The 26,063-nt window shown below is 33.6% G+C and overlaps 1 protein-coding gene across 1 annotated transcript in view; it reads left to right on the forward strand.

The window, feature by feature from the left end:
- Positions 1-26,063, forward strand: part of HCN1 (hyperpolarization activated cyclic nucleotide gated potassium channel 1) — a 441,085-nt gene that overhangs the window by 211,196 nt on the left and 203,826 nt on the right. The window contains exon 3 of the mRNA XM_526930.9: positions 21,535-21,696. Within this exon, the coding sequence (XP_526930.7) occupies positions 21,535-21,696 (162 nt within the window). The remainder of the gene's footprint in view (positions 1-21,534; positions 21,697-26,063) is intronic.

The following is a 26,063-nucleotide window of genomic DNA, read 5'->3' on the forward strand; positions in this document are numbered from 1 at the left end:
TGGGAGAACATATTCGAAACTATGCATCCGACAAAGCCTTAATATCCAGAATCTACAGGGAACTTAAACAAATCAACAAGCAAAAATCAAATAACCCCATTTAAAAAATGGGCAAACTACATGAACTTCTCAAAAGAAGATGTACAAGTAGCCAAGACACATGAAAAAAATTCAACATCACTAATCATGAGAGAAATGCAAGTCAAGACCACAATGAATACCACTCAGAATACTGTGTGAGATACCACACCAGTCAGAATGGCTATTATTAAAAAGTCAGAAAACAAAAGATGCTGGCAAAGCTATGGAAAAAGGGTAGCGCTTATACATTATTGGTGGGAATGTAAATTAGTCCAGCCACTGTGGAAAGCAATCTGGAGATTCCTCAAAGACCTTAAAACAGAGCTACCATTCAACTCAGCTATCCCACCGCTGGGTATATACCCCAAAGAAAATAAATTATTGTACCAAAAAGACAGATGCACTCGTATGTTCATTGCTGTGCTATTTACAATAGCAAAGACATGGAATCAACCCTTATGCACATCAATGTTAGACTGAATAAGGAAAATGTGGTACATTTACACCATAGAATACTATATTGCCATTTAAAAAAAATGAAATCATATGTTTTGCAGCAACATAGTTGGGGCTGGAGGCTATAATTCTAAGCAAATTAACACAGGAATGGAAAAACAAATACTACATGTTCTCACTTACAAGTGGGAGCTAAATATTGAGCACACATGAACATAAATGTGCAAACAATAGGCCCTGTGGACTAGAGGGTAGAGGGAGGAAGAGGGGCGGGTTGAAAACTACCTATAGGTATTGTGCTCACTACCTGGGTGACGGGATTCATATTCCAAGCCTTAGCATCATGAAATGTTCCAGTGTAATGAACCTGCACATGTACCCCCTGTATCTAAAACAAAAGTTGAAATTTAAAAAAACAATACAGCTTTCAGAAATTCTGGTTCCACGGGGCTGGGAGAGGCTCAGAAATCATTTTGGAGGTGTCTCAACTATATTACATTTATTGATAGCCCCCCAGATGTCTTGCTGTGGAAAGTCTTTTTGCTATTTTTCTTTCTTTCATTTTTTGTTCTAAACCGTGACAACTCCAGGATGTTAAGGGGATCAATCTCTTGAAAGGAGAGGGAAGCATACATAGTGTTGGAAGCTACACTTTACGTGAGGTTGAGAATATACCTCTAGTCCACATGAAAGAATTGGACAGGTGGAGATTGTGAGTTGAGGGCATGAAGCCCCTTTCCCTGCCGCTGTTGGTGCTGCCACTGTTTGTGAACCTGCCTACCTTCTAATTCCTGACATTGAAGCACACAGAAGATCAGCAAATTTCTGAAATCCTTTAAACTCACACCCAGCCTTTGTCTTCTTTCTTGTTTAATCCTTTCCAGGTTTTTTATAATAGTGGAGTCAGAGTTTAATTTATCAGATAACTGGTAACAAGACCAAAAGGAAACAGATTGGCAATTGAAAGGAAAACGAAAACAAGCCTCACCAAGATCATTTACTGAACACCTATCACATACCCAACTACATTTGTTTTTGTTTGTATTTTTGTTTGTTTTTCTTTTAGGATTTCAGTTTATCCTCAATACAACCCTCTGAAATAGATATTTTGTCATCCCCATTTTATAAATGAGGAAAACAGAGACTGAGAGTAAACCTCTCAAAATTACAGTTGGTAGTAGACAAAGGTAAATTCATACCTGGATCTGACTTCAAAGCTATGTTCCTTTGACTCTGCCATAAGTGGCATCATGGAAAAGAAAAAGATTACAAAAGGGAAAGGGAATAGGTACATGTGGTATGGAGCGAGAGAGGAAAGCCAGTCTGTCCCAGACACATACCACCAAGAAAGTCTTCATCTCACTATTCACTCTAGATCATCTGTCAACATACCAGATTATTTCCTTTCATTGTAGCTTCAGCTGCTATGTCAGAGTACACGTTCCTTTCCATTCATCAGTCCTCCAGTCACTAGTCTAACCACAACTTTCAGTCACAACTGAAATCAGTTCTCATTTCTTTCCAAACTCTGTCAGCTTCTCACCAGTCCTTTTTAGGTTTGATCCTATCTTCTTAATTCATTCTGCATCCATTGCCTTCTTAGTTTCCATCGCCCAAATCATGAAAAAATGCAAAGGAGCCATATATAATGAGATTCATATCTAGTTTGAAACCAAGATTAGAAGAATCAGTGAGATCCAGGTTCTTTAAATCTCTGTTTCCTGACAGGAAGAAAACGTGGTATATACATCCTTGTTGGTGTTCATGAGAGATATCAGCAGCCATTGATGCCAAATTCTCTTCTGCCAGTGCATGGCTTTAATTATTCTTCTGTAGGTCTCTTAATAAGTCAATGCCAGAATGTGTTTTGCTTTCCTATTTACAGAATCTCTCTTCAGCTTTTTAAAATGTGGGCTTCATGTAGCTTTTACTGAACTGTTAGTCCCTAGTAAGGCAGTATAGCAATGGTGATTCTGTTCTATTCTCTGCCATGAAACAAACATTATTTAAACTCTAAGCCTTACATTCTAGCATTAGAATAATGGAACTACTAGGTTAGGGCTTTCTGAATGTGTAGAATTATAATTTTCAAAATTCATATGACATAGTGTTTGAAAGATGCTAGTTATATTACAAGAACTATTCACACACTTTCTAATTGTATTAGGATCCTACCAAATGAGGTATTTAATCCAGTATTTATAATATTGATGATCTCTCTTAATTGTTTTCCTTTGTAGGTTTCTTACAGCCTACTGAGTCTGGAAAAATGATCAGGGACTAAAGTAGAAAACATGTTGTTAATGACATTGAATAGAATCAGACTCAAGTTTAAAAACATATTTGTTGTCCCGGGACATTTATTCTTGACCTTCCTAGATATTTTTATTTCCATTGCAGTCATTGCTCATGAGTTCAGATATGATCTCTGTCCTCCCTTCTCATTTGAGTGTCTCAATCTCAGAACAAGCCATTAGCTCTGATATGCCCACCCTTTCTTTTTTGAAGGCTGACAGCCTTTTATATAAATGCCATCTCTTCCAGCTGACATTCAAATGCTCAAACTTATGAGTTTTCAGTGGATATGTTGCTCTATCTACTTATTGCAATTGGTATTTAAAAACTATGTATTAAAAGCTAGAGTTATGTCAAGTTATTAAAACTTAGAGAAACATATAAAATACTTAATTAAAACAATAACACAAACCAGCTTATGAAAACTACAGAATGGAAGCATGGGGTGTCAGGAGAGAAACCACTGGTAACTTTTGTATTAGAATTAGCTTCATGGAAAAGGTTGCTAGATGTAGAAGAATGAGCAGGTTTATAATAAATGCAATTTGGTGATGTGGACTTTCACTAAAAAAATGTGGAAATGTATAAACCATGGGTAGGTATATTTGAGTATATGCAGATAACTCTGTCATAAGCAAGGAGTACATTGAAGAGCTTATTTCAGCACATCGAGCATGGCAGTATGAGCCCCTCATAGGCTAGAATGATTTATTTAATTCCAGAGTAAATGGTAAGTCATTAGAAGTTTTGTGTAAGAGATTATTTGATCAGAGATTTTTCTGGAAAGCTTAATCTGTTTTTGATTCTGTCATTGATTTCCAGAATATATTAGGAGAAGAAATGGTATGTGAAATGATTAGTTAAAAATATAAGACAACTATAAAGAGGAGAACTTTTGCTTTTTATTCTATAATTTTGGACATGATATACGTGTATGTAACTGCCTACAGGATATTTCCAATGGGTTAAGCTGTGACCCACTTAGAGTGTCCAAAACTGAAATCCTGTTCTTCTTCCTCTTAAAATGGCTTTGTATTTCCTATATTGAGTGTTGAATGCTTCCACCTACCTAAATACCACAATTAGAAACCTAGGAGCCACTGTGCCTCTTTCCTTCTCTTTGTCTTCTGCATCCAGTTCATCATCAAGTATTGTCAGTTCTGTTTCTTCAATTGCCTTTTATTCCTTCTGCCACAGCATCAGCTTATCATTATCTGAAGCTTGAACTATTCCAACAACAGTTTGGAGTCACTTCCATCTTAGCTATGTTTTCTCCTTTACAATTAATTATTCAATGTAGTTAAAGGGATGGTATTCCTAAAATTAAAACTTAGCCATTTCATTCCCTATTCAAAACCCATGAGATAATATTGTTACTTTCCTAAATAAGGCTTCTAAAGTCATTCATAGTTCAAGCTTCCAATATAATCTTTAATTGCAGCCCATTCACTTTACCCTGATTCCCCTTCCTTTCCACACTCGTTTTCAGATGCTATACTGAATTTCTTTAGGAGTCACTCACACACCAGGACATCTCACTGCCAGACTCTTCACGAGCTCATTTCTCTTCTTCAACTCATTCTTTTTTTTTTTTTTTTAATACAGTCTCACTCTGTAGCCCAGGTTGGAATGCAGTGGCATGATCTCTGTTCACTGCAACCTCTGCCTCCTGGGTCCAGGTTCAAGAGATTCTCCAGTCTCAGCCTCCTGTGTAGCTGGGATTATAGGAACGTGCCACCTTGCCCAGCTAATTTTTGTGTTTTTAGGAGACACGGGTTTCACCATGTTGGCCAGGCTGGTCTTGAACTTCTGACCTCATGATCTGCCCGCCTCGGCCTCCCAAAGTGTTGGGATTACAGGCATGAGCCACCACGCCCTGCCTTCTTCAGCTTATTCTTTATTACTTTTACTTATTCCTCATTGTTCTTAGCTAACTTTTACTCACTAGTAAGGTTTTCATATTGCTGCACAAAATCTACACAGACACACCACACACATTATATTTCTCTGGCTTCAGTTTTAAGAAAGCTTCTTCTACTCTGTTCTGGCCACATTGGTTGCCTAGCATTTTTGAATATGCCAGTCATGCATCACTTTAGGACCCTTACATTCATTGGTTGATCTCTCTCACTGTGATTCTTTTCTTTCAGAATTAGTACAGATAACTATCACCTTATCCAACCTTTTTAGAAATGAGGCCTACCTGTGCTGATGTGCTGATAATCCCATTTTGTATTGCAGGTGCTCAAACCCTTGTTCCTCTTCGGACAAGCCATCTGCATTAACTGATCTGACATTGCTCAGCTTTGACATTGTTGTGGTCATAAAGTTTAGCATCTGCTAACATTCTACATAATTAATATATTTATTTTGTTTACTGTCTATTGTCTATGCCCCTTTTCCCAATAGAATGTTAACTTCTTCATTTTTACAATAGTAGAAATCTCTGTTTTTTTCACTGATTTACCCTGAGCACCCTATGTACATTATTTGGCCACAGTTCTGAGTATTTTCACAAAGCTGGCTTTTACTTTTTAATTTGCTATTTCAAAGTATATGAATTTTTTTTTTGACAGAGTGTCTCATTGTCACCCAGGCTGGAGTGCAGTGGCACAATCTCTGCTCACTGCAACCTCCACCTCCCAAGTTCAAGCAATTCTTCTGCCTCAGCTTCCTGAGTAGCTGGGATTATAGGTGCCTCAAAGTATATGGATTCTTTTGGAAATACTGATGTATTATTGTCATTTTATATAATTTATGTTTTAACCAATAGTGAATGAGTGTCTTTTTTTCTGCGTTCTCAACAGAATAATATATTCCAAGTTAACCACTATGCTTGTAGAAAAATGGTATCTCATTAAAAACCATTCATTTTAAAGCTTGTTTTAAAATTTTGTTTTATGCAGAGCTTGAATACCATTTATACTTTTATTGGCTTATTTTTTCTTTAGTGAGACATGTTATGCCCTTTACATTATTTTCTATTTGGGTGTTAGTGTTTTCCTTATATATTTGCAATACATTTTTGCACATTACTTATGTTATTTAACTTAAAATATGTTTGACTAAAATGTTATTGTTGTTTTTCAAAGAATTTATCTTATGCTTCCTTTTCTAAATTCTTCTTTGAATAATTTATCTTCTTCCCTCATTTATTTATTGTCTATGTTATCTTTACAAACACATATTACCAGGTTTCCAGACCTGCTCACCAATAAAACTATAAGCTATTTTTTTCCCTGACCTTTATTCTCTCCTATTTTGAAGAAAACCTGCCTTTGACTTTAAAAGTGCTCATATTGGCTTTTATCTATTATTTCTCAACGCACATTTTTAGGTACTTTAGTTTGTGATATTTCTTCTGTAGAAAAACTTTAGATCACCATTCTGAATGATTATATTGTCTTCCTCAATATTTACTTACTGAACAATGTGTTAGTCTCTTAAACTTGAGCAATGTTGTTAAGATAATCATAGTCTACCCTTCACCTCTATTTTTTTTTTTTTGGTTGAATCCCAGACCTTCTTGATAAAGTGATGAAACATGGAAGTTTTCTGTTTCTGGAACAAATATTTTAGTTAGTTTGAGAAATCATGGTATAATACAAAGTGTTGTCAGTGACACAGTGCTGATTTATACTAGGTGGTAGGATTTTGAAATTATGTCCTGATGTAATTGTAACAACTCATCTACGTATGCCTTGGGGTGATATAAATGTATCTTGGGAATAATATGGAGCACAATTTGCTAGATTTATTTTATTGCAGATTTATTTAAATTATTATTTTTAATTCCACAATTATTTATTAATCCTTTACTTAGCCTTATCCACATAGCCTGAAGGTAACTTTAGCAATATATTAATTAATTTTGTGCATGAAACAAAGTTTGCATTAAGTACTCATGCAGAATTTTTCACTTGTGGCATCATGGCAGTGCTCAAAATGTTTTGGATTTTGGAGCATTTCAGATTTTCATATTAGAGATCCTCAACCTGTATATAAAGGGCATATAGTCTAATGAAGAGGGCAGACAAATAAACAGGCAATTATGCCCCAGCATGATAAATGCTAAAATAAAACAAAGGGAGCTTTGGGAACATATAAGGAAGGGATTTCCAATACAATCCCAAAGCATGCAGGGAAGGTTTTCAGGAGGAATTAAAGGCCATGCTGAGACCTAAGTTTTTAAAGAAGCTGGATAAAATTATAGTAAGGTGAAAAAAAGGTCAAGAAATCCAACAGTAAATTGATGCCTCCCTTGTCTTAGTTTTCTTGGGCTACTTAAACAATATCATAGACTGGGTGGCTTAAACAACAGATAGTGATTTCTTACAGTTCTGGAGGCTGTATCATGGACCGGGTGGCTCAACACCATATCATAGACTGGGTGGCTTAAACAATAGATAGATAGTGATTTCTTACAGTTCTGGAGGCTGGAAAGTCCAAGATATGAGATGCCAGCAGATGAAGTATCTGGTGAGGGCTCTCTTACCGGTTTGCAGAGGCTTGCCTGCCTTCTTGCTGCATCCTCACACGGCAGAGAGAGAGAGTGAAAGAGAGAGGGTTTTAGGATTCTAAAATCCTCAGAAGAGCTTTGTGGCATTGACCACATCTATAGAAACCTTGAGAATGCTTTTACCTCTCTCTAATTGTAAAAATATTGTCCTATAGCTACTCTCACCTATGATTTTAAAATATGCTTTGTAAAATATTTTCATTTAAAATGTAATGCTACAAGTTCTATCGTCTATGTTATTCTGTATATGCAACTCAGAAATTGGCCTCTTGGATATATCTGTGTCTTTTAGGAAATGCTGATTCTTTTTGAAGAGACTTAGAAAAAGAGGTTGACAGAAATGTAAATATAGATGTAGACGTATTAAAACGTTTTTCCGTTGTTAGACTCAAAATAAAAGTGCATTTTTTCTCTCTAAATAAATGCTAAACATAATATAAAATACTATCTTCTCTTAACTCTCATGCTACATAAACATACCAAAAGAAAAAAATAATAATGTGGAGGCCAAAATCAATGCTGAATTTAGCAGAAAACACGACAGTGATCTGTGAGTTTAAATGCTGGGTGAAAGCCCAGATAATAATGATAGTAACCTTTTGGACGCCTCCATTTAGAACTTGTCAGAAATACTGAATTCTATTAAGTTAAATCATGGCAATTCAATAGGAATACATTCAGATCTCATTTTTTAGAGTCAATTTTGGCACAGTCAAAGTTTTCCATTACAGAGTTAGCCCATTAGCTCAAATTGATAATGGATCTGGAACTCCTTAAAATACAGAGGGTTTTATGTTGTCAGATCCAATATCAATGGAGACTAATATTTTTGAATAATTCAAAATAGTCTCAAAAGCTCAAAATAGTCTGTGTCGTAATAAAAACAATACCTCCAATCCATCAATATTTTAAAAATTCTCCTAGCATAGCATGCATTTAGAGCATAGAAACCAAGTTCCTCCAGTAATAACAATTTTATGATTGTAGAACATGTGACAATAACCATAAATTAACACTGCTTTCATATACTCATTATGTATAATCAAAATTTACTTAATCACTAGTTTATTTTATATACTCATAATTCAGTTCACTATTACATTATTGATAAACAATGAAGAAACAGATTTCAATTAGTTTCTATGAGAATTGACAACAAAAATAAATATCTCACCAAAATCATTCAGGTTTTCAAAAGATATACAGGTTATTTTAAACTAGGTGACACTTTGAATTCAATCTTTTTGTGCTGTTTATTTTAAATAAAAATAATTGAATTAATGTTAACAGGTTATAGATTTTATTCATTCATTTTCCCTTTTTTTCCGCATTCAAAATGTGTCCCTTTTATTCTCATTCTAAATAACCATGTGCTAAAAGTCCTTGAGGTACCAAGACATTAAGATATGATCCTTCCCATTCACAAGTTTATATTTTACTGATGATAATGATTGTATAACCCATAGTAGGAGGAGTGAATTATACCTTTTTCAAGTAAAATGACCAAAAGAAAATAAATATGTAGGCTAAAAAACTGAGAAGTAGATGAAGCTTGGCAAGAAAGCAGTGACTACATCATGAAGGGTCTTATATGTTAAACTGAAGAGCTTGCCCTTTGTCTTAAATTTAATGAAATATTGTTGATTTTTAACCAGGATGGTGGCATCATCATACTTATGTTTTAGAAAGAAATCTCCAATTGCAGGATAAGTGAGGGAAAATCTAGATAGATGAAAATAATTTAGGAGGTTTTGAAAAAAGTCAAGTGTCCAAAGTAGAGAACTTACAGTTTAAAAATTTTTACAGAGAGAGATTTATGGAACTTAGTCACCAATTAAATGTGGATGTCAAGGGAACTGAGTAAGTCTAGCATTATCCTCATGATAAGCTACTTGCAGGATCAATGTGTATTATACTATGTAGAGGATGAAATAGGGAAGTAGAGTGTGAGAGAGATTAATATAATTTTGGACATCTTCAGATTGACTTGATTGTGGGTTTTAGAATTAAGAAGTTTTTCTTCATTAAAGGTCAAGGTTATGGAGTGCCTTGATTGTAAGTAAAAATGGAAAGCTATGGATGTGGAAGATTTCCCTCAACTAAAATATGTAGGGTGGAACTAGAGAGATCTGAGAGTGAACATTTTGAGGATACTAAATATGAATGACAAACAAAATGGAATTAAATCAGAAGCAAGAAGGAAACTTGCATTTCAGAAACCGAGAAAGCAGTATCAAAGAGTATATTATAAACTAATGTGCCTAGAGTTCAACCAAATGTGGCTTACAAATTTTTAATTGGATTTAGCAACAGCAGTATATGAAAATTTTATCGTGGGTGTTTTCAGATGACAGATAGGAAACGCCAGGTTACAAGATGTTTAAAAGTTGAATGCATGATAAAAAGTGAAGAAGATGTAGGTAACTTTTCAGTGTTTGAGAAGAAAATTAGACATTAGTAAAGAGGATTGAGAGGAATACCAGGTCAACATAATTTTCTAATACAGGAAAGATTTAAGCATGCTTAAATGATGGTGAGGAAAAACAGACATAGAGTCCTAGGAAGAAGACAGGAGGTAATTAATGAAGCAATGTCACTGATTATATAGGAAGAAAAAAAAGAAAAAAAAATAGGTGAGGCATCACAGAGAAAAAGAGACATAGGTGAGGCATCAGAGAGAAAAAGAGACACATCATGCACCAGTGTAAGAAGAAAGGGTAAGTGTAGATATTTGTAAATGACAATGTTTTCTCAATAACATTGAAAGTTAAGTGTATTCTCATGATTGAGGTAAGCAGGCTTAGTATGATAGATTTTGGAAAATCTGGGTAAGTTTTTTAACTAGCTGCACTGGAGAATATATGCATGCTATCTAGAAATACGCCAATATCACTAGACAGTATAGGAAACATAGTTGATGTTAAAACCATGAAGTAGTTGTGCAGTTGTAAGGTTCTCTCGAGATATATAGAAGCTTACGTATAGAACTTAGAAAATGGACAGTCAGTTAATATTGGAACAAAATATTACCATAAGAATACAACAGAGGAGAAGAGTATTGAAAATTTTGATAAGATACTGGTTGAAATAATGGATCTTTGTGTCCGACTGGATATGGAAAAAAGCGATGATGAGCAAGGAAAAGAGAGCAGGAGAAAGTAGAACTCTGTAAAGGTTAGGCATTTTCAACAATTAAAAAACAGTTCAGAGAGAGTAAGACAATGACAACTAAAAGCTAGACACACAAAAAAGATGTGACCAGAGAATGAAATTTTTGTAATTAAGAGCTCAAATGAGGACAGACCACAATGATGACAAAGACTACATGGATATTGTGATGTGATGAAGGATGTAACAAAAGATGACAGGTATTCTGGAATGAATGGGTATTAAAATTACAAATGAAATGTGTATATAAATTTACTTTATTACAGACATGTGATAAGTATTCTTTTCAGATTAGAGACCCTATTCTATAGTCACAAAGAGTATTTGGAAACAATATATAATCATACCAAATGTTTCTGAACTGGGATCTCCCCCCTCTCTCCTTTCTCCCTCCCTCCCTCCCCCCTTTCCTTCTTTCCTTCTTTTCTTTCTTTCCTCCTTCCTTCCTTCCTTCTTTCCTTTCCTCCCTCCCTCCATCCCTCCCTCCCTCCCTTCCTCCTTCCCTTCCTCCCTCCCTCTTGTCTTTCCCCTTTTCCTCCGTTTTTTTACTTTCTTCTAATTTGTAAACGTGTTAAGTGCATGTTTTGTGAATACAATTCTTGACCTCTAGGGCTCACTATCTAGTAAGAACACAGACACATAAACCTGTAATTATAGCAATGCATTAAACACTTTTACAGAGTTAAGGACAAGCCCCTATTGGAGTAAGCGCTTACTTTTCTCCTTGGAGAGGCCAAAAAAGTCTTTCCTGAGGAAGCAACATTTGAGTATGAATAAGGTCATCAGTCAGAAAACGAATAGGATGGAAGGTAGTATACCAGGAGAGAATAGCATGTAAACAAATGCAGACTCTGATCAATCATGTTAAAGGGTACTATGACAAGTTTTGTTTGCCTTAAGCTTGGAATACCTACAGAACAAGGGTGCGAGATGAGAATAAAATGGTAGTACAAAGACCACATCACAAAGGACCTTTAATGCCAGGCCAAGAATATGGGCTTCATAAAGATTTCTTGAATATCTAGTGAAAGTTCAAGCAGGAAATCACATGATCAGGTTTGAATTGTAAAATGATAATTCTGGATGCCAAGTGGACCATATTTTCAAGGAAGGAATGATTGAATATGAGGTAAATTAAGTTTTTGAAAAAATAATGATAGACACAAATCAATTTATGAATTAACTCAGTAACAGCAGTCCAACATAATTTTATGAATTGGAGAGGGACTGTCAAAGTGATTTCAAATTTATCTTGGAATACAAGTGTATGAAGCTCAAACATGCAGTTAATGGATTTGAGTTATATAAATACTTTCAATGTTATATAAGTCCAATTCAAATGATTGAAGAAAATACACATTGTAAGATAAACGTTCATGGTTCAGCAGGAGGGATAAGATAACACATGTGGGCTTTCTGTTGCTCCTGAGTCCAAAACAATTAAAGAATCAAAGTGAGTAAAGGAATACATCTATAAAACAAAAGGGAACAAATGCAAGGAACTCGTTAAGACAGAACAAGACACTAAACTTTTTAAGAATTGAAAGACAAGGGGAGGAAGAATACAGACTGACACAAGGAGATAAAATCACATTCGGATATATGCTACAACTGAGTCTGCAAAAGAAATGGGGGCCAATCTGTACAGTGGAATCTTTGAGACATTTGGAGTTGGAGTCAGAAGTTATAATGGAGAATGTAGTTGAGCAATAGGTCAGGATATTGGAAGGAATTTTAATTTAAAGTCAGTCCTATACCTCCATGAATCATCATCCATTTCTTGCCTCCCACCCCTTGAACACACGCATAGATTTTGGGCCATTTTTATTTATCTTAATGTAAAGTTCTTTATCTTTTCACTAAAGAAATTAAACCTATGTTTGGGGAAAGATATAGTTTCGATAAATGCTTGAAGGAATGGAGTCAAGTCTTTAAGTATCTGGGAGAAAATTATTTTCAATCTAGAATTCTATATCCAGACAAGGTGTTATTAAACAGGTAAGACAGAAAGGTATTGTCAAACATGTACCTACTCTTCTAACCAATCTCCCACTTAAATAAAACTATAAACTGAGACAGAGTAAGGAAATTACATGATAATGTTAAAGAAAACAACAATTATGATAGCTCTCCAGTAGGTCTAGAGAATAATGAGTGCTGATTAAAGCAAGTGAGAGGTCTCTAGAAAAGTTAAGGGTTCATGTGATTTAGTGAGGATGTGGAAGATGTTGTCATAAGCCGTGGTGAACCCAGTGCCTAATATTACTTTCTGCACATAGCAAATACTTAATAGGTGGTTTCAGTGATATGAAAAATCAAACTTATACAAATAAGGCTTATTACTTTTAAGGATGCTTCCACATAGATTAGTTACTTCAATAAACTTTAGACAATTCAGATAGTTAAGTATTTTTGGCACTTAAGGTGATCTATCAAGTATCTATATGTACTATTATTACCTGAATTGGTGGAGCATTATGATGCCTTCCTTCTGGAAGGTGTCCAACTAGTGAATCTGAAATCATGCCATTTTCCAGTAGATCAAGTCTTACTCAATTGTTTCTTGGGGTGCTAGCAAATTTGCCAATGCTTCCTTATTTTTTAAGGTTTACGTTCTTTTTTTAGGGGGGTTGCACTAATATGTTTTTATATTTTAATAAGTTCAATCAAATGGAAGAATGCATGGTTTGTTCACAAAGAATTGTAATGCAATATTATTGGTTTAATACCAAAATCATGTACTTAGTGATTTCTTTTGGAAGGTATATGCCAAGACAGCAAACCAACACCTCTGTTTCTTCCAGAGCATCTCTGACACAAACCCACTCAAATAAATTAATATTCTGCACTTGACTGGCTTACCTGGCCAGAATAACAAGATGCTGTGCCAATGCATGATGTAACTGTGATGACCAATGCATAAAAAATTATGAATAAGCTTTGCTTTCATCTTAACAGTTTTTTCAGAAGCCTGTTTTTCTTTCTGTTATCTCCCCTATAGAGTTCACCTATCAAATGGTGCAATAAGCGAGTTGGCATATGCCTTTTTAGACTTAAAATGGTGACAGGAGGCTGGGATGTTAAAGACATTGTACAATTTGCCCCAATGTAAGGCTCACTCTCACTTCTTTTAGTGGAAAAACCAAAGCAGAATTAATAGAATATTGCTAATTTGTCTATTAGTTTTCTTTTTCACCATCTTTCTCTACATTCACACACACACACACACACACACACACACACTCTCCTTTATAATTAGGATTTTTAATTATTCTTTTTAATGTGTAAGAACTACACAATAAAAAGAACACTGCCTTTTTAATTTAAAAATTGGTATTTTATTTTGAATTCTCAGGATAAATTTTAGAAAAAAAACCTCAGAAAATAATAGTGATATTTAATCAAATCAATATATTAGTGCTGACTTACATCTGGAAATTAAGTGTGTATAGTAAACATCAAATAATCTTCAGACAAACATCATTAAAATGAGGTTCAAAGATCCATCATAAGATATGTGGTTTTCGCCTCATTTAAATATGTCAGTGGTTGCACAATTTGTAAATATCGTCTACATTTGCAGCCATTTGAAATTTTTAATAGAGGAATAGAGAATGATCTTAAATTGTTGAATTTTAGTCTGTTTTTTAGAGTATTAATCCATTGAAATTTCTTCTTAGTAGGGTCATTTCCAATATTCATTCATAATTAGATTTTCCCATCACTTAAGCTGCTTTTTAAAATAAATTAAGCATATGAGGTTATGCTTGCTCTTTCATTTTTCCTGGGCATGGTACAATTAATAAATGTTCTGACCTGTCACATGGTCATCATGAAAGTTGAAAAGATGTATTTCTTTTCCTAAGGAACTTAAGAATTATAAAGATTTGGGTAATTTCAGTTAAAAAATAACCTATCATATTAAAATAGGTGATATTTTAAATATGACTCTATAATATTAAAATATAACTATACCAAAATGTCACCTATCAAAACATTTTTGTTTTTTGACCTATTCCAAGTTGTCAGCTGGTATTGACTTGAAATTTGAAGAAAAATGAGTAAAATTAATAGAAACAGTTCAGCTCAGTTAGATATTTGTTAGTATTGACCCCTTTATACAAATTGATTTGTTAGTTGAACAACTTCTATAGGAGGAAAAACATCTGTTGAGCACGAGCTCTGTGCCACCAGGCATTGTGCTTGACAGATTTCAAAGTTTGTACTTTTACAGTTTAAATTATACCTATTTCCTGTCATTGTTTCCTACCAAAAATGTTCAAAGGATTCATATCGTAAGTTTCCCATTTGTTGATATTTCTCTTAGTAATACATTATCTCTGATTATTCTCAGACTGTTAAAGCTAAATAACAAGTTTCCGTAAAAAACACACTTTTCGTAAATGTTTTAGATAGATGAAATTAAAATTCTATGCAAAAAATATGTATGCATAGAAATGGATGGTATATCATATAGCAGCAAATAAAATGACACATATATAGAAATTCTGAGTAATAGCCAAGGTAAAATATAGTTGAAAAGGTAGTTAAGAAACATAACAGGTTTCTAAAAAATAACTAAAATGTCTAAAATTGCTTTCTTTTTATTTTATGCAAACATGTATATGTTTATTAAAGGAACACCTGGATTAAAATAACATATACACCTATACTTTATTTTACAACTCATGATTGATAAAGAATACATTCTGTTCTATAACTACTTATATGAGCATATCGTTGTTATGAAAAGTACTGTTTTCTTCACTGCAGTCATGTAATGAGACATATATTTCTCTAATGTTTCAAAGGTATCATCATATCTGTGCCACTTCAAAAAGATTTCTCAGAAGAAAGACTTCTTAAGTTTTGATACATCATTTGGGAAAATAAAGTCAGCCTGAAGTATCTTCACATTTTCCTCATATATGGGTTGGTTTGAGAATCAGAGGCCCAGAGTAGCTATGACACATCTGTCCTTCTGGAAATCAAATTTTGCTTTGTGCCTCCTGGAAATGTGTACATATAGCCATGAGAAGAAATTTGTTTTACCCTGTAAGGCAGGCCATCTCTCTGTGTCTCAAAGTTCCGATGAGTTGTGTTTGAGAAGCTAAACAGAGAAGACTAAAAAGAGGGAAAAAAGAATTAGGAAAATACCTAGGAAGTGAAGATTCTTTTTCAATTAAAATGTTTTTTTAGGAATTGAGAGATTTTACTGTTTTTAAATCTTTGGGGGTTAATCTAGCCCCCAAAGTTGAGGGAATTCAACTACAAGAGTATTCCTTTCGAAAATATAAAACTTTAAGCTGAAACTGAAGAAGATAGTCATGGGCTTTGGGGAAGTAGAAAGAGAGAATGGGTTGTTGTTAGGAATAGAGAAATGGATAGACCATTGCTGAGGGCCTCAACTAAGGTTGCTATCCTTTAAAAAAATTTAAGTAGTACAAGCTACACAGTTTGCTCTCCAGTAATCTTCCAAAGTTTAGGTATACAAGGTGGCTGTTTTGATTAATCAGAAGTTGACATTTTTTTTTTCAGAGAAAATGCAGTGGAAAAGGACACAGCCCTTAATAAATGGAGATGTGTGGCACGTGGACATTGGGAGGTTGTTTGATGCCAGAAATGAGCAAAATTATGGGTAGTGTAGGCAAATAGAATGAACATTAAGAAAATAATTTTTTATATAGCTGGACAAATAACATGTGACGTTGTCAGAGGGCAGTGAGGAAATAAGGGCACTCACATCAGAACCTAAGACATTGGGGTTTGAAAGAAGTGAACAAACTTTGAGAAAGCTACCAGAGAAGTTGCGTCTTTGGGGAGGGGAAGGTGGTGGGGAGAGTCTTAAGTCTCAGGAAAAGCAGAGAAGTAGAGAAAGCATTTCATGAGGTGGCTGAGGGTATTTGATAATTAATTGATTATGTAGGAGGAATTTTGGAAGGAATAGTGGAAAGAAGAATCCAGGTAAAAAGCACTCAAGAGCATGAGTATGGGACAATACTTGGAGGAGGCTGAAGAGTGGATTATTGCTTTTGGACTATGGACAAGCTGATAGTTTTGAAATGTTCAGATGGTTGATCTTCTGAATGTTAAGGTATTCTCAGTCCAAATAAAATCCTAGTTAAAAAGGGGACTGATAAGATTCATCCAATGACTGCAGTCATTGGTCAGTGTTAAAAGAGATTACTATGAAGAGTGTTATTCTCTCATATGAAGTAAAACCTTCTACACTTTGTACCTAAAGCATGGAAAGATGACCTGAATGACTTTCAGGGCAAGAATCACAGAGGTATAATAGGGCTTTTAAAATATTTATTTTACCATTGATTAGGACTATTACATATTGAGCCCTGAATATATGTTAACAGTAAAACTGAATCTGAGTAGCTGTTTTTTTTTAATTTTGTGTCAGGATGGTATGTATACACTCCATCTAAAAAATATAGCAAATCGTGCAGGTGCCGATATATAAAGAGAAACAGAAGAAACCAACCTTGTTTTACACCTTTTAAAATACAATGTTCTCTGTCAAGACAGCCATTGTTGGCCCATTTTCTTAATCTTATTTTGATACTTACGAAGGTGTATTAAGAAGTCTTGAATCAATACTGAGATCACACAAACTAGCCCAGAAATTATCCCAGTATGTAAAGTCAACGACTAAAAGCAGTTTATTGCACAATATAAAAAGTCTTCAATTATTTTTGATAGTTTTTTGGTTAAGGAAAACAAAATAGAACAAATAATTAATCATAGATTAAGGTCATTCATTTTATATACAAGCTATTAGATTGAAAGACCGATGAATCCAGTTCATCAGGAAAGAATATGGAAGCATTTTAAAAGAATTAAGCCAATTTATGGATATCTGTTGTATAGTGCAGTTTAGAAAGACCTTTTAAAAACAAGATGAAATAAACATTGCTCCTGGGAAAATATCACAAAAAATCACATTTATGATGAATGATTCACAAATATTAAGGTAGAATTTGGGATTCTGACTTAAAATATCCTAGAGCATTTTTCAGTTTTAGAAAGTTAATTATTTATCCTGTCTGGAGTTATTGGACTCCAACTAAATAAAATTCTAAACCTATAATATAAAAAAAGTTCAATGAGAATTTGTGACCAGATCTTTCTTCTTATTAAGGTCACATGAACAGCACAATGTCCTGAGCTGGACAAATGTAAAGCACCGTGTCTCCTAAAGACATTGTTTGTAGTCTAGATATGGTGAAAATAAGATTAAAGAGTTGTTTAAAAACTTTTTTTTTCCACATCAAAGTCTCACTTTGTCACCCAGGCTGAAGTGCAGTGGCACGATCTCGACTCACTGCAACCTCCACCTCCCGGGTTCAAGTGATTCTCCTGCCTCAGCCTCCTGAGTAGCTGGGACTACAGGTGCCCACCGCCACGCCCGGGTAATTTTTGCATTTTTAGTAGAGACAAGGGTTCACCACATTGTCCAGGCTGGTCTCGAACTCCTGACCTTGTGATCCACCCACCTTGGCCTCCCACAGTGCTAGGATTACAGGTGTGAGCCCCCGCACGTGGCCGAAAAACTTATTTTAATTACATTTTTTTCAGTTGACTCCTGTAAATACCACTTGAAAGTAACTTAAAAGTGTATTGCTAGTCGGGGAAGAGAGCCTTTCTTTCTGTTACCCCAACCCTGAGCCCTCTTACCCTGTTACCCTAACCTGAGGTTAGGTTTCAAGTCAGGTTACTTGGAAGATGGAAAATAATAGTGAAGTTTTTGATTTTTTTGTTTGTTTTAATTCCCTTGTTTAAGATACAGAAGCAAAGTGGTACACCATAAAAGGTTATTTATGTTATTATTATTAAACCCCTTCAACTCTCTCATTCATTTAGTAACAATTTACTGAGTGTCATTCATGGTGCCATTTTACATGCAGTCAAGTTTTCATGCAATAGCACCAAGACAATTGATTTATATGGAAATTTATTACTTAAGAATGTCCACCTTATAGATGAAGAAAAACGAAAAATATTAATCAATAGTGTTAGCCACTTGATTAGTAAGGTGAATAAAGTCACACTTAGATTTACCCTACAAGCTGCCCTTATTAATAATAAGTTGTGGCTATGCATAAATTAGATCAGATGCTTCCTTCTTTGGTTAACCTGATTATCTACAGATGTGTGAGCTCCATAAGGAAGTGGCCTTCTCATTCCAAATCTTTCTTGAGTAAAGTTTTAACAGGGCTATTAATCTCAATATACAGATCATATGTAATGATTATGCCTGCCAGAGTATCTTAGTTATAAGGGTTCAAAAGACAATCAGATCGGGCCGAGATAATGCACACATTCACGTATTCATCACAAGTAATATTATATACTTTACATATGCTCTTTTATCAGTTAGATAAATGAAGATATATGGGTTTGACTAGTTGAAATTTGCCTCTGCTATTAACCAGTGTAAAAATACCCAACTTGCTTGTACCTTCTCCAAAGTTAAATTTTGGGATAGCTCCAAAAGTGATGTCAATTTTGAACACATAATATTAATGTCCATAAGGGAGACTGTTTATAAAATTAATTATGTGAGTTCTTACCGAGTACTCTAAAGATAGTAGAGTTACTGTATGAAGCCAGCACTAGCACTACCTAACATTATGGAATTGGGAATGACTATTTGGTAGCAGATAGGCTTGAATCTAGGCATAATCTTATAATAGTTCATGAAAATACATAGTAGCAAAACAAAAAGTGTTTCTGAAGTGTTATCATTGATGTTATATCCCCATTAACTTCCTCTATGAAATTAGTGGTCCTGTCTCTCTAGAGAACGTTTTAGAGATAATAGGGTTTTCTTAAAGGAATTGAATAACTTAGCATATTATTTTATCTTTATCTCTTGAGAGCCCATGAAAAGAATCTAATTTCCCAAAAGGAAGTAGAAAATGCAAGAAAAACCCAGTCAGATCTACCAAGAATCGATGCTAGTTCTCTAGACCATTCCATACTCCACTCTAAAGCCTGATAATTGAATGATGGCCACTGCCTGTATACTTATAATTTGTAGATTTTGTAATATTTTCAGATAGTTATTAGTTGCCTCAAATAATTGGGCTGAAATGTGATAAGTTTCCTGGTTTTTCCGGAAATTTATATTCTGCAATTTAACACTATTTCCCAACAAAACGCAGTCTTTACCCACAAGACATCTTAAATGATTTTCTCAGGAAATATTAAGATATAAATGTAAATTCTGTTACTAAACAACAACAACAAAACTAAGTTCATGATGACTTTTTCCGATTTTATCAGTAGAAAGCTTTTTTATTATGTTTTAGTATATAACTTTTAATGAGAAATTATTGATGAAATTGTTAGCAGAGTTTCTATTTGTGTATTCAGTGACCAAGAAATATCAGAGGGAATAATATCAAAAGGATGATTCTGTGGGTTTTCCAAATTTAAAACCAAAATAAAAAGTAGCTTACAGAAAAGTAAAATTCTTAATGCTATAAAAGAAGTTGTGTGTATAGCTGTCTGAATATCAAAATATGTGGTCTGTTGCCCTTAAAATTAGAACTGCCAACTTTCTTTTAAAAAGAATTCAGAACAGTGTGTATATTCCCACAAAAAAAAATCTTTTTGTTCACTATACTTACTATGTCAAAAAGATTGTTTAAAGAAAGAATTAATGCTCATAGAAATATATCAAACTGAAAAACATTTAATTAAAGACAGATTTTGGTTATTTTATAAAAGCAAAATCACAGATGCCCTATCATTTTACCTCTGAGTACTTCAGTGTGTGTATTTTAAGAATTATAGATATTTTCTTACAAAGATATCATTTCTAAAACCAAATGTATTTTTTTTTTGTTTTCTTTACATTTTTTGGATAATTTTTCAATACAAGTTTACCTTGTTACTTCAAAAACACACCATTCTTTTGGTGAATTATACAAAAAGTGATTCTAAATATCTGAAGTTATTGTGTTTATAAGTACTTACTCAAATTTAATTGTATTTATTAATGCAGTAATTCCTTAACAATTATAACAAAACTTAATTCTACAATGTAGGTCTGCTCCCAAGTGGGTTTTGCTATTCTAGACTAGGTAAAATATAAGTAGAAACTATATTAGCAGCCAGTTGGAGAGTACAATAAACTGCTAAAGAAAGGACTCACATTCTGAATCTATTTCTTGTAAATTCTAGAAAAATGAGTAGTTACAGATGTAAAGATGGGTATTTGTTTCCATTTATAAAATTTTGATGGATTATGTTGATTTGTCATAATGTTTGTGTTTTCTGAAATAATCTAACCTACCATACTGAATGTCATCAAAATACAAACAATAAGGAGTAACTGAAAAGTAAAGCCTGTACCATAAAAATACAAAAAGTTTATGGAAATAGTTATGATTTTTAAAAGTGTTACACAATTGTTTTTAAACCAAATCCAGGTAGCCTTTATGTCAAAGGCTTCTATTTATGTTCAGTATCCACAATTAAATATCTCCACTCACATAGCTATAAATTTAACTGTAATTTATTATCAATATTACTTCATATTTTGCAGCTGAACTCCTTTGGCATACGGTTTTCAGTCCTTGGGTATTTTCTTTGTCTTTCAACAAATCTATTAATATAACAAGAGATGAGAAGCAGAGTAGAAGCTACCCATCATTTGTAAATTTTGCTACCTTGTTTTAAAGTAGCTTTGCTAAAATATGCAAAATAACAATAAATAAAAACTTCTGGCAACATCGATGTTCTTTAATACATACATTTATATATTCATGCTATCTCTGTTGCTCGTGAAACATAGTTGGCTTTAATATTCATAAAGTGGAGTGTCAACCTTATTGTAAAAATAAAGAAATGTAATCTGTTTCTATTTCTGCAAGTTATTCCCATATTTTCATTAAATCAATACTTACGCTACACAACATCAATGCCTACTATCAGTAGTATGCTTGATTTTTCTAAAAAATTGATTATAAGAATTGATTTTATATTTTGGTCAACAGATATTCCACATGACATATGATCTCGCCAGTGCAGTGGTGAGAATTTTTAATCTCATCGGCATGATGCTGCTCCTGTGCCACTGGGATGGTTGTCTTCAGTTCTTAGTACCACTACTGCAGGACTTCCCACCAGATTGCTGGGTGTCTTTAAATGAAATGGTTGTAAGTAATTTCTGTTATTTTACACTCTGATTTTTCAACATTGTGCCAAAACCTTTTAAGTAATTATGTTACAATGATCTGATTTCTTCTCTATAAATGTTTACAGACAACTTGATTTTGCTTCTATGAATATAAAATCAGATGTTATGTTTGTGGAGGGTGGTTACAACTAAATTTTACTAATTGACTATATTCCTGAGTATGTATATGTTACAACATCTACTTTTATATATTTTATTCTGTGTATACTGAGGCATATCTTATTTCAAAGGTACAATCATAAAATATTACCACGGTACAGCATTCTTTCAAAAATGCCTGTGGCTTAGAATAACTCCTAATTTCATCAACATTTTTTAGCTTTCACTATGTTCAAGACATACACTTTTAGGGATTGTAAAACATGCAAAGGCAGGTACATCAGCATAGATATAGATTAAATATGTATGAAGCCAAATGAAGTTTCAGATACTACCTTTTGCTAAGGAAAATAAGGAAAACTTCGGGGAAAAGGTAGGCTTTAAATTTACCTCTGAAAGTTATGTAAATATTTAAAAAACTATAAAGTATAAATTTGATTTAAATAGCTAGGTAATTTCCTATTTAATTTTAAGAAGATATGTTTTGATCTATATAATGAAACACTCAACACTCACAAAAGAATTAAAAGAACAGTGAATATTTTGGTAGATATATCTATAAATCTCTCTATATATATTTTATATATACACACGTATGTGTTCACAAATATTTGTTCTTTTTGTATAAGTTCCCATATTTTCTTCCTGCATTACATTTTAATTACATTTTTACTTAATAAAACATTGTTTAACTGTGAATAGCCCTCTTTGATATGTGACATTTTATGGTACTTTAATTTTATGAGATTTTTACATTTTTCCCTTAGGTATAAATCAAATACTGTCTTTTCTCAAACTGTTCTATTATTGATTTATTGGCTTATTTTTGTAGAAATTATATGGACACCAAAGATTATGATTTTTTCTCCTAATGATTGTAGCATAGGCTTTCTATTTGAAAAAAAAAGACGGTTTACATTGACAGTTAAGATGTATTGTCTTCTTTTCTTCCTTTTCTATCTTCTTCCCTATTGTCCTCCTTCCTTCCTTCCTTTTTCTTTTTGTCTTTTCTATGCTTTCATTCATATTTGACCTGATATTTATTATATTTACCTAGATCTCGCTTCATTTCATTAATATTTGCTTATATATCACTAAATCACAAAGAGCTCTCCTGACCACCTTATCTTATATATTACTCCACTGGTTTATATGTTAATAATAAAGGCATTTAGCAACACACACACACACACACACACACACACACACACACACACACAGAGATACATACACTTTTATTTGTCATTTATATTTTTCTGTGTTCCCCACACCAGAATGTAATGTCTGTTCTCTTCTGTCCTGTATTTCCAGTGGTATCTTGGTGTATTTTGTGCTGCTATAATAGAATACTATGGACTGGGTAATTTATAAAAAACAGAAATGTATTTCTCACTGCTCTGGAGCTTGGAGAGTACAAGATGAAGGTGCCAGCACGTTCAATTTCTGTATCTAAGATGGCACCATGCTGCTATGTCCTCCAGAGAAGACAAATCTATCCCTCACATGGCAGAAGGTGGAAAGGCAGGAACATACTTCTGAAAGCCTTCTTTAATCTATTTATGAGAGCAAAGCAATCATGACCTAAACACCTTTATTAGACCCCACCTCCCAACATTGTTGTATTATGGATTAAGCTTCTAACACATGAATTTGGGAAGTCACATTCAGACCATAGAAAGTGCCTAGAATAGTACCTGACACATTAATTTGTTGTGACTTAGTCACTTATCATTGACAGTTTTTTTGAGAAATAGTCTATATGGTAGTTTCGATAACTAAAGAACAAAGTAAGCAGTAGTTTGGTTGGCTCATTTTTCAAACCTGTGATGTCTACTTCATTATAGATCTGTCACTTTACTTATCTTTTTTAAGGAGGAAAGTATATGGTAAAAATAGTAATAATTGTATTTTTCAGGAGAAGAAAAGGCAACAGCTCTATAATCTGGCTACTGACTGAGAGGATAGTATAAAAACATTAGCACTACTGCCAAAAGATGATTCATTGGTACCAACCAATATTTAATTTGGTAAAAAATTATTATTTTACATTTTTCCTATGTATCTTTCAGAAAAATACCAATTGTCATCATAGAAATAGTAAAATAACTATTTTGGGATGTCTATAAAGTACATATGGTAGTATAATTATAAGGCAATATACTACTTAATATATCTGATGATAAACACATTTATTGAAAAAAATTCTTGTTTTTCTTTAAACATGTCTATATGTGCTCAAATGTGTGTGTTCATGTGTGTGTTTGTGGTGTGTGTGTATGTAGTATGTTTATTCCAACATAGCCCAACCTTCAACCTTTTTTAATATCCTGACATTATACAAAATATCTTTCCAGAATTTGCAATTCACTTCTTGGCTTTTTTTTTTTTTTTTTTTTTGGCTGCAGATTTACATATGAAGTTGGTTTTTATTATCTTTTGTGTTTATTTAACATTTTTCCATGTGTAACTCTAATGTAGAGAGAAGGAAACCGTCATGTATGTTCAAATATAAAAGCCATAACTTATTTTATTTTATTGTTTTTATTTTTTGAGATGGGGGTCTTGCTATGTTGCCAAGGCTGGTCTTAAACTCCTGGGGTCATGTGATCCTCCCACCTTGGCCTCCCAGTGTGCTGGGATTACAGGCATGAGCCATCATGCCTGGCCTAATTTATATTGTGGATAATAGTGATGTGAAGGAAATAACCATAAAAAAGACCATTTTTGAATCAAGAGAGAATCTTGATGGTATCATTTGACCTTGAAGATACTATTTTCCATTCTAAAGTTATGGAGTTTTGGTAAATCATTTATTGCAATAATAAAAAGCAAAGTATATTTATGCACAAGGAGTTATAATGGAGAAGTGCAAATCCAATATGAGAACAAAAGCACCCTGCATTTATTTAATACACTTACTATATACAAAACTCTGTGCTTTGAAGGATACTATCTTACTTGGTCCTCACAGCAACTGAATGAGGTAAACATTATTTTGCCCCACTTTTTGGCTAGAAAAACTAAAGTTTTTAGAAGTTAAATGAATAGTCAATGTCACACAGCTAGATTATAGAACCAAGAGTAGAATGCTTATATATCTGACTCCGTAATTTCTGCTCTAAACCATGTTGGACTGTTTTGTGCAGCATAGATTATAAAGAACAGTTAAGGAAAGTAGTAATAAAGAGACAAAACCTGTTAGTTAAAGCACTCCAACTGCAGTAGAAAATCCCATTAAAATTAACGTTTGAGCTCTGACACTAAAAAGTGGCAAGATTGATCTTTTGTGAGATGTAGAAAACCAAAATCAAGTTGAGAAATCAAAAAATTAAGGAGCCAGGCCAGGATATATGCAGGAATGCACTAGTCTTTCTTGGGTTTGGGCTTGACAAACATGCTATGACCTTAGGCTCTGATTCTAAATTATTTATAATAAAGATTAGTGGGTCTAACAAATTCTTTATGTTTATTCTTCTTCATTGTATCCTTCCATCATTAAATTATTTTTATTCTTAAATATTAATTACTATATATTTATATCCTTCTTAACTGTATCTGCACTTACACCCATACTTTTATCTGTATCACTAGCTAGATGAGGAGAAACTCAAAGTCAATGCTATAATTATACTATATCTGTAACTGTAGTGTTGATAATTTGTTTAATATATCTATTCTTATATTAACTGTTTCATTCCATAAATGTAGATTCAATCTCTCTCAGTGAATTCCTTTGCAGTCTTTCTAAATTCCTCATTAAAGTTTTTATTTAAATATTATTTTTAAAAAGTCAATCACTAACCGTCGCGGGTGCTGTGGTTTAAATGTATCCCCCTAACTTCATGTGTTGAAAACCTAATCCCCACTGCAGAAGTGTTGGGATGCAAAGTCTAGTAAGAGGTGATTACATAAAGAGCAGACTGACCTCATGAACAGGTTAATATTGTTATTGGAGAAGGGGGTTAGTTATAAATATAAGTTTGGCTATCTCCAGCTCTCTTTCACATGTGATTGCTGGCCCTTTCACCCTTCTATCCTTATGCCGTGGTAGGGGACAGCCCAAAGGCCCTCACCACATGAAACTTTAAAAGATCTTGGATATCCCAGCCTCCAGGACTGTGAGCTAAATAAATTTCTGTTCATTATGAATTACCCAGTCTGTGGTATTTTGTTGTAACAACAGAAAGCGGACTAAAAGTGCAGGCTACTTAAATTGACTAGGAAGGA

Source organism: Pan troglodytes, chromosome 4 (assembly GCF_028858775.2).
Source record: "Pan troglodytes isolate AG18354 chromosome 4, NHGRI_mPanTro3-v2.0_pri, whole genome shotgun sequence".
Classification (NCBI taxonomy): Eukaryota; Metazoa; Chordata; class Mammalia; order Primates; family Hominidae; genus Pan; species Pan troglodytes.